The 14,283-nt window shown below is 51.7% G+C and overlaps 6 protein-coding genes across 6 annotated transcripts; 3 read left to right on the top strand and 3 right to left on the bottom strand.

Moving 5' to 3' along the window:
- Positions 1-92: 92 nt before the first annotated feature.
- Positions 93-1,822, bottom strand: M406DRAFT_297096 (UROD/MetE-like protein; the record flags this gene model as incomplete). Its single annotated transcript, XM_040919291.1, has 3 exons — positions 1,681-1,822; positions 921-1,595; positions 93-617 (listed from the first exon to the last, which is right to left on the bottom strand). Exons 2-3 carry the CDS (start codon positions 1,542-1,544, stop codon positions 93-95), a joined length of 1,149 nt encoding a protein of 382 aa, XP_040771320.1. The 5' UTR covers positions 1,545-1,595; positions 1,681-1,822.
- Positions 1,823-3,165: 1,343 nt separating this feature from the next.
- On the top strand, positions 3,166-4,451 carry M406DRAFT_358600 (glutathione S-transferase). The gene is made up of 3 exons (XM_040923946.1): positions 3,166-3,715; positions 3,815-3,989; positions 4,097-4,451. Exons 1-3 carry the CDS (start codon positions 3,285-3,287, stop codon positions 4,292-4,294), a joined length of 804 nt encoding a protein of 267 aa, XP_040771321.1. The 5' UTR covers positions 3,166-3,284; the 3' UTR covers positions 4,295-4,451.
- Positions 4,452-5,716: 1,265 nt separating this feature from the next.
- On the top strand, positions 5,717-7,322 carry M406DRAFT_100383 (uncharacterized protein; the record flags this gene model as incomplete). Its single annotated transcript, XM_040914908.1, has 4 exons — positions 5,717-5,925; positions 6,024-6,307; positions 6,397-6,736; positions 6,826-7,322. The coding sequence occupies exons 1-4, from the start codon at positions 5,787-5,789 to the stop codon at positions 7,320-7,322; spliced, it is 1,260 nt and encodes a 419-aa protein (XP_040771322.1). The 5' UTR covers positions 5,717-5,786.
- Positions 7,323-7,811: 489 nt separating this feature from the next.
- M406DRAFT_343458 (general substrate transporter) lies at positions 7,812-10,061 on the bottom strand (the record flags this gene model as incomplete). Its single annotated transcript, XM_040921869.1, has 9 exons — positions 7,812-8,044; positions 8,166-8,445; positions 8,528-8,550; positions 8,620-9,014; positions 9,101-9,341; positions 9,437-9,607; positions 9,728-9,842; positions 9,911-9,965; positions 10,030-10,061. The coding sequence occupies 9 exons, from the start codon at positions 10,059-10,061 to the stop codon at positions 7,812-7,814; spliced, it is 1,545 nt and encodes a 514-aa protein (XP_040771323.1).
- A 1,667-nt stretch (positions 10,062-11,728) lies between these two features.
- On the top strand, positions 11,729-12,719 carry M406DRAFT_335013 (uncharacterized protein; the record flags this gene model as incomplete). The annotated part of the gene is made up of 5 exons (XM_040920990.1): positions 11,729-11,769; positions 11,941-12,199; positions 12,254-12,283; positions 12,413-12,452; positions 12,529-12,719. The coding sequence occupies 5 exons, from the start codon at positions 11,729-11,731 to the stop codon at positions 12,717-12,719; spliced, it is 561 nt and encodes a 186-aa protein (XP_040771324.1).
- Positions 12,720-13,222: 503 nt separating this feature from the next.
- Positions 13,223-14,196, bottom strand: M406DRAFT_52985 (uncharacterized protein; the record flags this gene model as incomplete). The annotated part of the gene is made up of 2 exons (XM_040924500.1): positions 13,223-13,507; positions 13,597-14,196. The coding sequence occupies 2 exons, from the start codon at positions 14,194-14,196 to the stop codon at positions 13,223-13,225; spliced, it is 885 nt and encodes a 294-aa protein (XP_040771325.1).
- Between the last annotated feature and the right edge of the window lie 87 nt (positions 14,197-14,283).

The raw sequence follows: 14,283 nt of genomic DNA on the forward strand, positions 1-14,283 counted from the left end.
CATAATGATTGAGCCACGTCCAGATAGCTATGCTTGGGCAACCTGCATCTCATGGGTACTTGACATGACGTTGGAGGTACTGACAGCCTTATCTACACAGACGTGTCCTCACCCCAAATCTCCTTGGCGATTTCAACCTGGAGTCTGACCTTGGCCCACTGCTGCTCCTCGGAGAGATCATTGCCCTCCATGGTGCTGCTGAAGCCGCACTGGTGGGACAGGCACAGCTGATCAAGGCCCTTGGGACAGTACGTAGCGGCCTCCTTGACGCGGCGGATGATCTCGGCCTTGTCGTCCAGCGCGGGCGTCTTGCTGCTCATGACGCCCAGGACCACGACCTTGTGCTCGGGCAGGTGGCGCAGCGGGCTGAAGTCGCCGGAGCGGGCGTCGTCGTACTCGAGGAAGTAGACGTCGACGTCGAGCTTCTTGAAGAGGGTCTCGGCGACGGGCTCGTAGCCGCCCTGGGCGAACCACTGGGAGCGGTAGTTGCCGCGGCACAGGTGGATGCCGATGGTCAGGTCCTTGGGCCGCTTGGAGATGGCGGCGTTGATGAGCTTGGCGTATTGCTCGGCCAGTTGGCCTGGGTCCTCGCCGTGGCGGGTGGCAGCCTCCTTGCGCTGTTTGGAACGCGTTAGCTGGTTTGAAGGAGACTGACAGGATATTGAAAGATAGCAGGAAGGAAGAAGAGATTATAGTGGGAAACACTCGTGTAAATAGAAACTCGAACTTCCATGGCTGCTTGTGAAAGATAAGCTGCCCGTAAGATGAGTCTCCATAGTGATAGTGAGGTGTTTTCTTCCTTCAGTGCCACTTCTCTAGACAGTTGATGCCTCTCTCTCTCTCTGTGGTAATTCATCTCTTCGGCAGGATGTGATGGATGATAGAGAAGAATGAGAGATTAGTGCATAAGAAAAACTCACCATGCCCTCATCACAGAGATAGGCCAGGTTGGTATCATCCAGCTGGACAAAGCGGCACCCAGCAGCGTACAGATCCGCAATCTCCTCCTGGTACACGCGCACGAGGTCGTCAAAGAAGGGCTCGAGGGTGGGATAGGCCGTCTTGTCGATGGCCTCGCGCCCACCTCGGAAGTGGACCATGGTCGGCGACGGGATGCAGACCTTGGCGGTGGCCTTGCCCTTGAGGCCGAGCTTTTCTATCTGGGCGTCCAGGAACTTGAAGTCGTCGACCTGGATGGGCTTGGGGTGGCCCAGCTTGCCCGTGACGACGAGACGCGGGGGCGACTTCATGCCGACCTTGGTGATGTTGGTCGAGGAGACGTAGCCCTGCTGCTCGACGCCGTCGAGGTGCACGCAGAAGTCCACGTGGAAATACGCCCGCCGGAACTCGCCGTCCGTCACGGACCGGATCCCGTTCTCGACCTCGTTCTGGACGACCTGCGCGACGTGCTCGTCTTCCACCTCCCGCAGCGCGGCTGGGCTCAGCTTGCCATCTGCGGCGTCGTTGCGGGCCGAGAGGACGGCTTTGGGCCGGAGGAACGACCCCACCTGGTCGGCACGGTACACTCCTGGCGGCAGAGGCATGGTGTGGTAGGTAAGACAAAAAAGGGTATGTGTGTGTGTGGCTGTGTTGTGCTTACCGCCACAAATAAAGTAAGTATGAAGTTCTACTGAGGGATGGATGCTTGAGTTGTCGTCGAGGCGTTCAATAAATACTTACTTACCTCAACCGGAGGGCCAAGTGAATCAGTGATTGAGGGGACAAGACGGCAACAGTGATGCTTCTTCCCTGGGTTGTTTGTGAGTGTGAGTGATCAAGAGTGGCCGAGGTTCACGTGTGAATACTAAATTTTGATCTATTTCAGGTCATTGGAATGTATTAGTCGAATCGATGACTACCGCAAGCAGTACGCAGAGCGGCAGATACAGTCGACCCGGAACAACCTCCTACCGTCATGAACATTTTTTCTCGCGGGGTGGGTCTGCAGTGGTAGGGATTAGGGGGGGGGGGGGGTCATGAACATATCATGCATGTACTATGCTATTTGTATGAATGATGTAGGAAAAATAAACAATTTAATGACTTTTTGTTGATTCGGATTTTGTTGATAAACTTTCCTGCAGCCTTATTGTCTTTAGTAATTCCCTCTTTACACCCAAGCCTGTCTAGACTTGCGACAAGTTTCACCACCAAAATGATGTTGGTAACACTGCGAGCGTACAGTTTCATGATTGAGCCACTCAGTGCGGGGCGTGGCTGAACAGAAGTGTGGCCGCTAAGGAATATCATGGTGCCGCTGCTCCACCTGCTATAAGAATGGTGCAATCCAGTTCCGTTGCTGAGGTTATTTGGCTGTTCATTTATGTACCCTATGTGTTAGGTTTGTTGACTTCCCATGCCTTTATGAGCCTACATACTTCATATGTGTGTTCTTTGGCTTGATATTTTGTGCGCGATAATTGTGTTTTGGAGTTCTTGATACTTTCGTTCTCATCTCACACTATAGAATCACTAGGAACTCTACTCGGAGGAGGATACATGCCGGTGGGAGGACTACCAAGCTTACGATAGTCAAATTTGTTGATGAGGTGCGCTCCCTTCCTCGACGGAATGAATTAGCTTCAGAAATATGAAACAGAGTTGGATTTCATTGCAATGGCGTTCCGTTTCACAAGGCTTGTGTAAGTAAGTAGATACTTACCAGGTAATTGATTAATCAATCATCCACTAACCACTTAGCCACCACCCGCTTTCCCATAATTCAGAATACATCGCCATGTAAAGGCATTGCGATCATCATGTAGTGTATATTCCATGAATCTTGAAAACCGAACAACATTATGAGAGGCGCATCCAAAGGTCCAACCGCTCAGTTCCCACAAAGGATCTCACCTGAGTTTGATGATCGTCGTGTAAAAACAACTTCATCGGCGTAACAATTATCGATGACTGTAATAATTGTCTGGGAGATCTGGAGGAGTAGACTGGTTAGCAACTGACCTGGTGCCGACATCAATCTCCTCGTTTTCGAGACATCATGATACGGATATCTACTTGACGATTGACCTCGGAAATTATACTAATCCCGTCGTGACGTAATAACATATGTTGACACTGCAGCTCCCCGCACGGTTTGCTTCACGGCCGGCTGCAGCGGAAGGATTTACATCTTTTCAACCCCTCTTGCACACTTGCACTTTAGACAGAACACTTCATAAACGTCGGGTTGGTCTTATTTCGGGCCGCACCACAACTTCGCCAGTGACGGTCTGCTGTACCATCCAATAAGTATATCAAATCCTCAGCCAGGAACTAGACTCGCCATGTCAGCCTCGACTCATGCCGCCAAGCGCCAAAAGTCTTCCAAAGACACACCTTACAACCTGATTTATTGGCCAGGTATTCCAGGCCGCGGAGAGCACATCCGCCTGGCTCTGGAGGAGGCTGGTGCCGACTACACCGACACGGCACACCAGAAGGATGGCGTGAACGAAGTGCTCTCGCGCATTGACGATTCTCACACCGGTGATGATCTCAATCCTCCCCTGTTGGCTCCTCCGATGCTCAAGCACGGTGATCTAGTCATCAACCAGACGCCCAATATCCTGCTCTATCTGGGGCCGAAGCTAGGACTGGCGCCCAAGCCAGGGGATGAAGACGAAGATGGCATCTTTGTGGTCAATGAACTTACTCTTACCGCACTGGATGGGCTGAGCAATGAGCCCCATGACTGTCATCATCCCATCGCTAGCAGGTATAAGCTTTGCGTCTTTTCTTCCTTCCTTCTTCTTCCGGTCTTGTGCCGTTCCATTCAGCGCTGCTTGTGCTAACTGCTACACTATAACGAAATTAGCCTGTATTACGAGGATCAAAAAGAAGAAAGCTTGCGCAAAAGCAAGGACTACATCGCAAACAGGCTTCCGAAGTTCTTGGGCTATTTCAATCGAGTGCTCAAGAGCAAGGCCAGTGGCGACGGGCCCTGGCTTTACTCCGGAAAGCTGACATATGCCGATCTTGTGCTGTTCCAGGTACGCTTAATCCCCTGAGGAAAGGAAAGGGAAGGAAAGGCGACATGGTTCCCATTCAAGTTTGTGTGCTCTATGAAGCAGGCTGACACTGCAGCAATAATCATTAGTGTGTAGACGGGCTGCAACACATGTTTCCAAAGGCTTTGCAGAAGCTGCAGGACACGGGCGACTACGATGGCGTGTTTGCTCTCCATGCTGCTGTGAAGGAGAGACCTCGCATTAAGGCATACCTTGCGAGTGACAGGCGTCAAAAGTACAGCTTGGGAATATACAGACACTATCCTGAACTGGATTTGGCCGACTGAGGTGTGATAAGAGGGCCAATAGCATTACCATTAAGTAATGTAAATATCATCTTCTGGGGCCCTCCCGAATCTACGACGACCTCTACCTTACTGACTGAGCAAAAGAGGCCGTATCTATCAATCTTGGTTCTCAATGGCATAATATTTAGACTCTCATTCAGGAGCATCGGGTCCATCCGAATTCAATAACAACAAGGGGACAATGATGCCTTTCCGGAGCTCCACTGATTATCACGAGCGGCTGATAATCCACAAGCAATACTACAGCTTGCAGGAGAACCATGCTTAGACGCCAGCCACTATGCTTAAAAAGACAAAACAAAAAAAACCCTCGGCAAGCATTCCCAGTATGGAACCCATGAGCTGAGGCCAGTCCTCATCCAGTACCGAGGCTCAAGCATCATCCCATCCCCCCTTTTGTTTTCGACACATCACTCTCCTTGTCTGGGGCCGGCATGGAACCGGCCAAAAGCAGGTTGTTGACTGGCTGGCTCGGCAGTAATGTCATCTCGGAGATTAGATTAGGGTTTATGCTTAATTCTCCTGACCCCATGCTGCATGCTTGGCTCTTTAACGTCCTGCCCATTCAGGGCCTTCAGCCGGCACTGGTCCTTCATCAAGGGGGACCTCATGACCATGAACTAATCTGTGATATCTGATATATTCTAGAAGGCTTGGCTCCTCAAAGTTTCCAGCTAATGAATCAGCGGCCCGCCGCCCTTAAACCGCATCAGGCAAGTCGTTTGGTGTTGCCAGGCGATGGCGACAGGAGAGTGGTGTTGATGGGACAAGGGGAGGGAGGCTTAGCCGACTTCATCCATAGCACCCACCTGCTTGGCGCCGATAAGTCTGACGATCCGCTTGAGCTGCAAAACGGCTCCTTGACCTTTGTTTGGTCGACCGAGGGAAATAGTCTCTTTTTGCGTGATCGTGCGCGCTTCGTATAGCAATAGCAGCCAGCACCAGCAGGACGGGCCGTTGTCACGGTCACATCGTTCGCAACATGCCGAGCGTAGGGATGAACGAATGACTCGAGCCTTGCCTGACAGTCTGGCAATCAATCTATGGTCACGCACGATCACAAGCCAATCGCTGTGACTGCGTTACTAGCCCAATAATCCCTTGTTCGATCAGAGTGTTCTACAGACTTCAAGTGAGGTTCACAAGCTTATCCGCCGCCGGCGGGGGAATTCTATTGAACTTGTTCGAATCATTGGTCCGTGGTCTTTTCGTCCATGCGGGCTCCGCTGGCGGATGAATGACCTTCTGGCTTCTAGCCTGGCGAAGCGATGTTACTCTGTTGTCTATACTATACGATATGGTCAAGAGAGCACATGTGCCGCCAGATGAAGACATGTATATAAAAGGAGTGGCCTCGACGGTTGCTCAACCATCTTCTGTCTGTCCCAACGCCATCGACTCTTCAACTTCTCCTTCGTGTTCCACCACCATCACCTTGCTCCAGACTTAGGACTTTCAGCAACCTTCAAAGATGTCTTCCCCTCTCAAGAACGCCTTGGTGACCGCCATGTTGGCTGGTGGTGCTCTCAGCTCGCCTACAAAGCAACACGTTGGAATTCCCGTCAACGCCTCTCCTGAAGTTGGCCCCGGAAAGTACTCGTTCAAGCAAGGTGAGTAGAGCTGCTTCTGTGTGTTGCAACAGAAGACCAACGCAAAAAGAAGAGGTCAAGGCAAGACGGATATTTTACTGACAATTATACTTTTGAAGTCCGGAACCCCAACTACAAGTTCAACGGGCCTCTGTCGGTCAAGAAGACGTACCTCAAGTACGGCGTGCCGATCCCAGCCTGGCTGGAGGATGCTGTCCAGAACTCTACCTCGGGCCTGGCTGAGCGCTCGACCGGTTCTGCGACCACAACTCCCATCGACAGCCTCGATGATGCTTACATCACTCCGGTTCAGATCGGCACCCCTGCGCAGACTCTGAACCTGGACTTTGACACTGGATCTTCGGATCTGTGGGTCTTCAGCAGCGAGACTACAGCCAGCGAGGTTGGTCAACCCTCGCCCGCATTTTATTGCATACATTTTTAGTTTTTTTGGTAATCAGAATACTAACATTGGGAATTTCCCAACTGTAGGTCGATGGGCAGACCATCTACACCCCCAGCAAGAGCACCACCGCCAAGCTGCTGTCGGGCGCTACCTGGTCCATCTCCTACGGAGACGGTAGCTCTTCCAGCGGCGATGTCTACACTGACACCGTCTCGGTTGGAGGCCTTACCGTGACGGGCCAGGCTGTCGAGTCGGCCAAGAAGGTTTCTTCCAGCTTCACCGAGGACTCGACCATTGACGGTCTCCTGGGCCTGGCCTTCAGCACCCTGAACACTGTGTCGCCTACCCAGCAAAAGACTTTCTTCGACAATGCGAAGGCGTCCTTGGACTCGCCTGTGTTCACGGCTGATCTTGGCTACCATGCCCGTGAGTGACCCCTCTTGATACATATACTTTTTGATGAATCTTGTTGGAGAAGCATTCCCCACTAATATGGAAATTGTTTGTATCTACAGCTGGTACCTACAACTTCGGCTTCATCGATACCACTGCCTACACGGGCTCCATCACCTACACCGCTGTCTCGACCAAGCAAGGGTTCTGGGAGTGGACTTCGACCGGCTACGCCGTCGGCTCCGGCACCTTCAAGTCGACTTCCATCGACGGCATCGCTGACACTGGCACGACCCTCCTGTACCTCCCTGCCACCGTCGTGTCGGCCTACTGGGCCCAGGTCTCGGGCGCCAAGTCCAGCTCTTCCGTCGGCGGCTACGTCTTCCCCTGCAGCGCGACCCTGCCTTCCTTCACCTTCGGCGTTGGCTCAGCTCGCATTGTGATTCCTGGCGACTACATTGATTTCGGCCCCATCTCCACTGGAAGCTCGTCTTGCTTTGGCGGCATCCAGTCCAGCGCTGGTATCGGCATCAACATCTTCGGTGATGTCGCTCTGAAGGCCGCCTTTGTCGTCTTCAACGGGGCTACAACTCCCACTCTTGGCTTTGCTTCCAAGTAAATTAAGGGCCCTCGCTCCTCCATAGCTGCGATAAATGAGGCAGGCTCAAGTGGAAAGTCTTGTTGGGTAGGCGTGGATACGTATTGTCTACTTAATTAATTAATGCCAAAGCAGACCTGAAGATAGCTTTAGTAATTAATTCAATAAGCACATGGAGATCCTTCGGATCAATATGCTAACTCGGTCTTCATCTCTAAACGAATGTGTTGTTGCTTGAGTTTCAGATGAATTTCCTGCTGTGATATCCCTCTAAGGTGTAGTATGGACAGTAAGCTTCTTATTTTCTACCCTGCTGTCATGAAACATCTATCACGCCGACGCTCGCTGGCAGCAGTATGTACACAAATGATTCTTGATACACAATATGCCCCTTATGTCTCTCTAAAAAGGAAAAGAAAGTAAACAATCAAAGTAAACATAACAAGAAACGACTTGCTCTTGCTCGAACAACAGCGGCTTGGAAAAAGACATTTGCCTCACAATTCACGATTAGACTAACTCTGCCTCGGGTTTGGCGGTAACATCCCCATGGGTGCTACTATGATCGCTCTTGGGTTTGTGCTGGTCGACCTGCATTTGTTCCTCTTGTAGTATCTCTGCGCCGGCCTGGACGTGATTGGCACCGCCGAAAAGCTTGTCCATCTCCTCAAGCGGGACACCCTTGGTCTCTGGGATGAGGAAAATGACATAGAGGACGAGAAGACAGTTGATGCCGGCAAACACTAGTGATTGAAAGAGCACATCCGAGAGTCAGCGTCGTCATTCTCGAGCCTCATCATAATAATAATCATAATGGGCAGCAGTGCTAGTTTTACAGCCATGAAGTTGGGGAATAGGACTCACTGTAGAACGCGTAGAAGCCGCAGTTGTTCAGGAAGGTCGGGAAGAACTGCTGGACGATAGCGTTTGCGATATTCTGTGTCTGGCCTGCCATGCCTACTCCCTGGGCGCGGACGTTGAGGCTGAAGATCTCCGAGGTCCAGATCCAGGTGACGGCGCCCCAAGACGGCTTGTAGAAGAAGATGAAGAGGAACAGGAGGAAGACAATGGCGACACCGACCGAGTGCGACTTGCCTCCATCCGCTGTTGTCGGCGTTTGGGTCTCAACGGTCGCAACGATAAGCTGTTGTTGGGCGAGTCAGGAAAAGGCAATTCTGAGACACTTCATTGGGAGAAAGGAACAAGAGAAAAAGGAAGACACTAACCATGCAGCATGCCATACCCATACCTAGAAGATATTTCCAGTCAGTCTTATGATCTCTATCAGTGAAGGGAAGGAAGTTGTTGTCCGACATACCGCCGACAATGAATAACACCTTGCGACCCCACCGCTCAACAATCCATGTGACATTCAGACAGAACAAGATCGAGAAGGTGGCATTCAAGGCGTTGATCAGGGCGATGGTGGACGAGGACGAGAAGACCTTCTCGTATATCTTGGTCGAGTAGGTGGAGAGGGAGCCCTGGCCCGTCAGCTGCTGCCCGGCATTCATGCCAATGGCAAGCAACAGTCGCTTCCGAACAGACCTGTCCTTCCACAGGGCGGAGTAGCCGGCGGACGTTTCTGTGCTGGTCTTTTCGAACTCGACGGCCTGGATGATGGATTGCAGTTCTTCCTCGGCTCCTTCTGGAGTAGGTCGAGTCGCGAGTAGAGCTTTGCGGGCCTTTTCTGTCTTGCCGTTCTTGATGTACCTAAAATTTGGAAGACAATAATCAATGATCAGGCTTCTGGAGTACAAATAGTAATACAAAAATACAGGTTCGGCATGGAGGCCTACCATCTTGGAGATCCCGGCAAGAAAGGAAGGATTGTGAGGACGTATACAGGGACCAGGAGTTGGAAGATGCACACGATCCTCCAGTCCCAGTTCTTGGGCAGACGCGAAGTATACTTGGTGCAGGCATAGTTGATCCAGAAGGCAAAGAAGAGACCAATGCTGTAGCAGACCTGCCAAAAGGTCATGACTATACCACGTATCTTGTGCGGTGTGATCTCGCCAATGTATGCTGGAGCGGCAGCTGCAGGGAACGACCTCGAGTCAGCACTGACGGAGAAAATCACCAAACCTTTGCATCCATTGCAACAGCCAGAGTGTCATATTTCTTGTACTTACAGAGGGCGATTCCTTGACCCAATCCAATGATCGCGCGGCCTGCAATGAACATGCCCAGAGTATGTCTTTTCGTGAACGTCTCAAGAATAGCACCGATCATGATCAGGATACTTCCGATGGCCATTGCGAATTTCCGGCCTAGAAAATCGGCACAAGGGGCAGCGAGGAACCCTAAAGGGCAAGAACAAAATACCATTGTCAGTATCGAGACATAGACACGAATGCATGCTTCTGAGATGAGGTCTTGCCAGTATCCATCCAAAGCTTCAGAAACAAAAATGGAATACTCACAGCCAGAGACAATAGCACAGACTGAGTAGGCCGTATTGACCCCACCTATGGTCTCGGCACCGGGGTCCCCCATCCAATCTTTCCAGTTGTCAATGCCCTGGACCGCATTGTATACCTAAAAGTCGAGGTCGTCAGCTTTCTCGTCGGCTTCTTCATTCCTCCAGCGTCCAGCATGGAACCTACCGAGGCATCAAAGCCATAATATGAATTGCACAGCGCAGCAGACAGCGCACAGAACCTGTGAGGGCAAATCAGTGAGAAGCCAGCTCCCTGGATAAAAGTGAGCGACTGGTGTGTCCTACCATGCATATGTTTTGGGCCCAAAGACGGTCATCATATAATTATGTTTGTAGATAATTTAAAGGGTTGACTGGGGACTTCTTTTCTCTTTCTCTTCTCTCGTGTATACAATATGCGGCACTCGATAGAGGTCGTAGTAATTATAGCAGAGCGGTGTGGATAGTGATGATAATCCAATGGTGGGAATATGGGCACGAGCAAGAAATTCGAGGGGAATGTGAGAGGTATATAAACATGCTAACAAAATGGAAGGAAAGGAAGAATATCAGCACGAGATTGCCGACATCAAGCAGATGATGTGTACTGTATGATGAATGGCAGCGTGCCATCTCAGGGGACACGGCCACCGCGGGTGGAACGCATCTGGGGCGACCGTAAGGCTGACCCTCCAGCATATGCGAACGTCGTATCATCCCACAGCAAGTATTTTTCCATTTTGTTTTTTTCTCTCTCTCTTCGTAATTCCTCTTCCTCCTACATTCTTTTCTCCTATTTGAGCAGTAATTTTCTCAGACACTGGAGGCATCCGTTACTGGGCCTGGCCATGTCCATCCTGACCGACTGAATTTGCGTGCATAAGTCCACCTTCACTGATAGCACAAAAACCTCCTGGTTGTTGGCGTGGTAATGGTGAGGTCGGACAGCAAACAAAGACAAAAGGAGCTAGACCAAGAGGATCCAATAACGTGTTATCAAGGGATGCGAGAGTAAGCAGCAAAAACGAAGTACCTGGCCTGTGGTCTCCTGTCGGCCCGTCAGGCTGTCGTCTGTGCGAGTGGAGTGACTCCAAAAGTATGGTTCCACCCAATTTTTTCTTGTCAAAAGTTCTTCCATCAATTATATCGACAGCCCCGTTATCCCCGGCCGGGGGAAAATCGGAACCTCGCCTTCCCCAGGACTCCGGAGTACGGCGGATCTTCTTGAGGTCGAGCCCCGCCCTTTGGTATTGTGTCTGCTGTAGTCAGGATCGACAGCGACTGGTACCATAGCATCAGACCATTGCCAACGGTTCCTTCGTCTAAACATGCCCTCTCATCTGACTGATCAGAGCGACCCAGGGGTGCGCCTGGATCTGCCTCGTGCTCGGTCTGGATTCGCCCTTTCCCCCCCTTTCCGAGAGGCCCGCGACTGTACATCGTCGTATACATAATACGTAGTATGTGATATCTGGCGGAAGACCCTGCCGAATAACGGCTCCAGGGTGTCATTTTCCTCCAGCCATCCCCGCAGACAGCGTATCGAGGTTTCATCGATATTGGAACAAGCGGGACCGTCATCCGGGGGATCTTGTCCCAGGAGAGCGGGGAGAGGGGGAAATGTGACGAGATAAGATCTCTGTTCCATGGTAGAGAAGACCCAGCTGTATGCTCTTTTCAATTGTTCCCTCGACAAAAACTGCGTGTGGGTATCGCAGGTGAGTGATGGCAGTCGAACGAACGCAAGCCTCTAAGCCAGCACATGAAGTATTATTAGATCAGCCGAAGAGTTATGCCTGAAAAGGCCGAGGACAGAGTCAACCGAAGGCGTGCTCCCTCCAAAAAAGAACCAGATCTGGGATAGATTACATCAGTAATGCAGATTACCCAGCTGGTTGCTTGAACTGAGCTGGGTCGTGGTGGTGAAGTGCTTGTGGCCTAATGGTGCAGGGATATAATCAGGGTTAGGGCTAGGGTCACTCTTTCCCAGGGTTACGATGACTACATGTTGGCATTTGCTAGACTAGATCTGTTTACCTTGGGAAGGTACGAGGACGTGTGCTTCTCCTCACACTGCCTGCCAATCCACGAGCATTCTTTTTTTTCTTTCGTTGAGGCAGGCCAAGTGTGTCTTCTCTTTGCAGTCATGGATTCTAGCCTCTCGGCAACGCCTCCGCCGTCCTCCCTCCTTTCTTTTGCAGATGCTGAGTTTATTAGAGGCCTAAGAGACAACATTTGTCTCGAAGTGTCTAACGGTCGAGACTATGGTGGCTTGCTGATAGTCATCACTGACCGTCTCGACAAGATTCTGGAACAGGACAAGGGCCACGACGAGCCGACATGCCCGTTCCTCTGGGGTCCCATCAATTGTGCCACAAGCACGAGTGACCAGGCGCGCACTGTTCAGATCACTGGTCCAGCGCCTGGGGACCATTTCAAGGCCACGGCCGCATCCGCTGCAGAAGCCTCGGATAGCGTGAGCAACCCAAGTTGTCCTTCGTCGTGGCGCAGAACCATCTGACGTGTACAGGTTCGCTACGTCTCTGCTTTGAGCGCTGCTGTGAGTACTGACTGACATGGTTCGAGTTGGCTACACGGGAGGTTGGCTTGACTTCTGTATCTGACAGTTTTTTCTTCCCCCAGTGTGTCAGGCTTGGGGATATACATGACCGTATCGTTGATATTTCAGAGAAAAACAAAGAACTCGAAAGAGAACAAGCTGGTCTCAGGTGCGTGTACTGCGTCCAGCCGTCCAGCCTTATTGCTGCCTGAAGTAACATGAGAGAGTTTGTGCGTCACTGACAGCCTTCTGTGCGTCTGTGTCGTGTAGGCAGAAGCCAGAAGTCACGGTCGACGAGCATATCCAGCTCTTACGCCAGTACAACAAGACAAAGGATGCTGGCCAGATGCTGATCGGCTTGATTGCCGACAGTCGTGCCGTTCCTGTTGGGTCGTTGTACCGAGACCGCGACTATGGCGTGAGTCTGGACGACTAATTGACATGAGGGGCGCCATATCAGATGGTCCATTACCTTGAAAATGCTGTACCACACTGATCATTAAGACACTTGGTCGTATTTGACTATAAAATGATCGATTAAGAACGCCGCATTTCTCGAGAGATTGACACGAATGCGATCTTCTTCAATGCGTGACTATACTTATACTGAGGACAACACCGCCAGCCAGGCTCAGAGATTGACGAGAAACGCAGCGCCGCCAAACAGCGCAGCCGCACCCACGGCAGCAGTCTGCATGGCCACACCACCCTGTGAGGCGGAGGTACTGGCAGCCGTACCTGTTGCCGTCACTGCTGAAGTGAACGGGACGCTCGAACCAGAGCCACCAGCTGCACCGCTGAACGCAGGCGCGTCACTGGTTGCGGTCGGGTTCGTGGTAGCTGTGGAGTTGTTCGGGTTCAAGACACTGTCGACATTGTTAGCTGCAGCAAGCAAACAATTACACACGGGTGGGCAAAGTCGAAGCCCTGCTTGGAAACTTACTTGTCGATTACGTGGGCGACTCCATTGTTCAGAAGCACGTCGGCGGTAACAACTTTGGCCGAATTGACAAAGATTGTGCCGTTGTCGACCGTGATTGTTACCGTGGCGTTTCCGTCGAGCGTTGGGATGGTCATACCGTTCATCAGTGTTGTGCTGTAGCCCACAGTGCCCGACACGACATGGTATGTCAATATCTGTGTGAGTTGTTCCATGGACAGCGATCCGACGAGGTTGGAGATGGCAGCAAAGCCGGCATTAGATGGAGCAAAGATGGTCACGTCCTGTATTAACACGAAGTATCAGTCTGTGCCCAGCAATCTGGACATTTTTCTATTGTGGAGGAAGGGAGGAAAGGGGCTTTATGTCTGACCATAGCTGCGTCAACGGTCGCGACCAAGCCGGCCTGCGTCAGAGCCCCGGCGAGCGCAGTGAGGTTAGCAGCAACAGCTGTGGCGCTGTCGTTCTGGGGGACCGTGAGGACGGAATCAATGATGTGGACCACGCCACCATCAAAACCGATATCTGCCTGCGTGACATTGCTGCGCATCAGGAGCCCGCTGGTGAAGACGACATTGCTATCAACGGCCTGCGCTTTGACAACCTGTCCACCGGTCACATTGGTGTAAGTCATGTGCGTCAACATGGTCTTGGCAAAAGCTGGAGTGGTGGTGATGTCGGTGGAGCGGATGGTGCCGGCTAGGACGTGGTATTCCAACACCGCCTGGACAAGGCCTGGGTCCGACTGCATCTGTGCCATTGTGGCCGACTCGTTCAGGAAGACCGAGAAGGCATCGTTGCTGGGGGCAAGGACGGTGATGTTGGATGCGTTACCCAGCTCGGCGAGCAGGCCTGTCTGGTTCAGCAGGCCTGCTAAGGTTGTGAGGTTACTGTTTTGCGAAATAATCTCTTGCAGCGACTGGGCCGAGGCCAGGCCGGCAAGGACGAACGATGCGAAGTACTTCACCTGCATGATGCGATTGCTATCTTATGTATCGTGGTGATGATTATACAAGACCGAGAGAAGCGAGTAGTGGGCAGGCGATCTGTATCAGACCGT

Source organism: Cryphonectria parasitica (genome assembly GCF_011745365.1).
Source record: "Cryphonectria parasitica EP155 unplaced genomic scaffold M406scaffold_10, whole genome shotgun sequence".
NCBI classification, from domain to species: Eukaryota; Fungi; Ascomycota; class Sordariomycetes; order Diaporthales; family Cryphonectriaceae; genus Cryphonectria; species Cryphonectria parasitica.

Coding starts and splice junctions, on each gene's coding strand:
- M406DRAFT_358600 (XM_040923946.1), top strand. CDS start 3,285: ATGTCAGCCTCGACTCATGCCGCCAAGCGCCAAAAGTCTTCCAAAGAC. Junction 3,716..3,814: donor CATCATCCCATCGCTAGCAG/GTATAAGCTTTG, acceptor TAACGAAATTAG/CCTGTATTACGAGGATCAAA. Junction 3,990..4,096: donor CCGATCTTGTGCTGTTCCAG/GTACGCTTAATC, acceptor AATAATCATTAG/TGTGTAGACGGGCTGCAACA.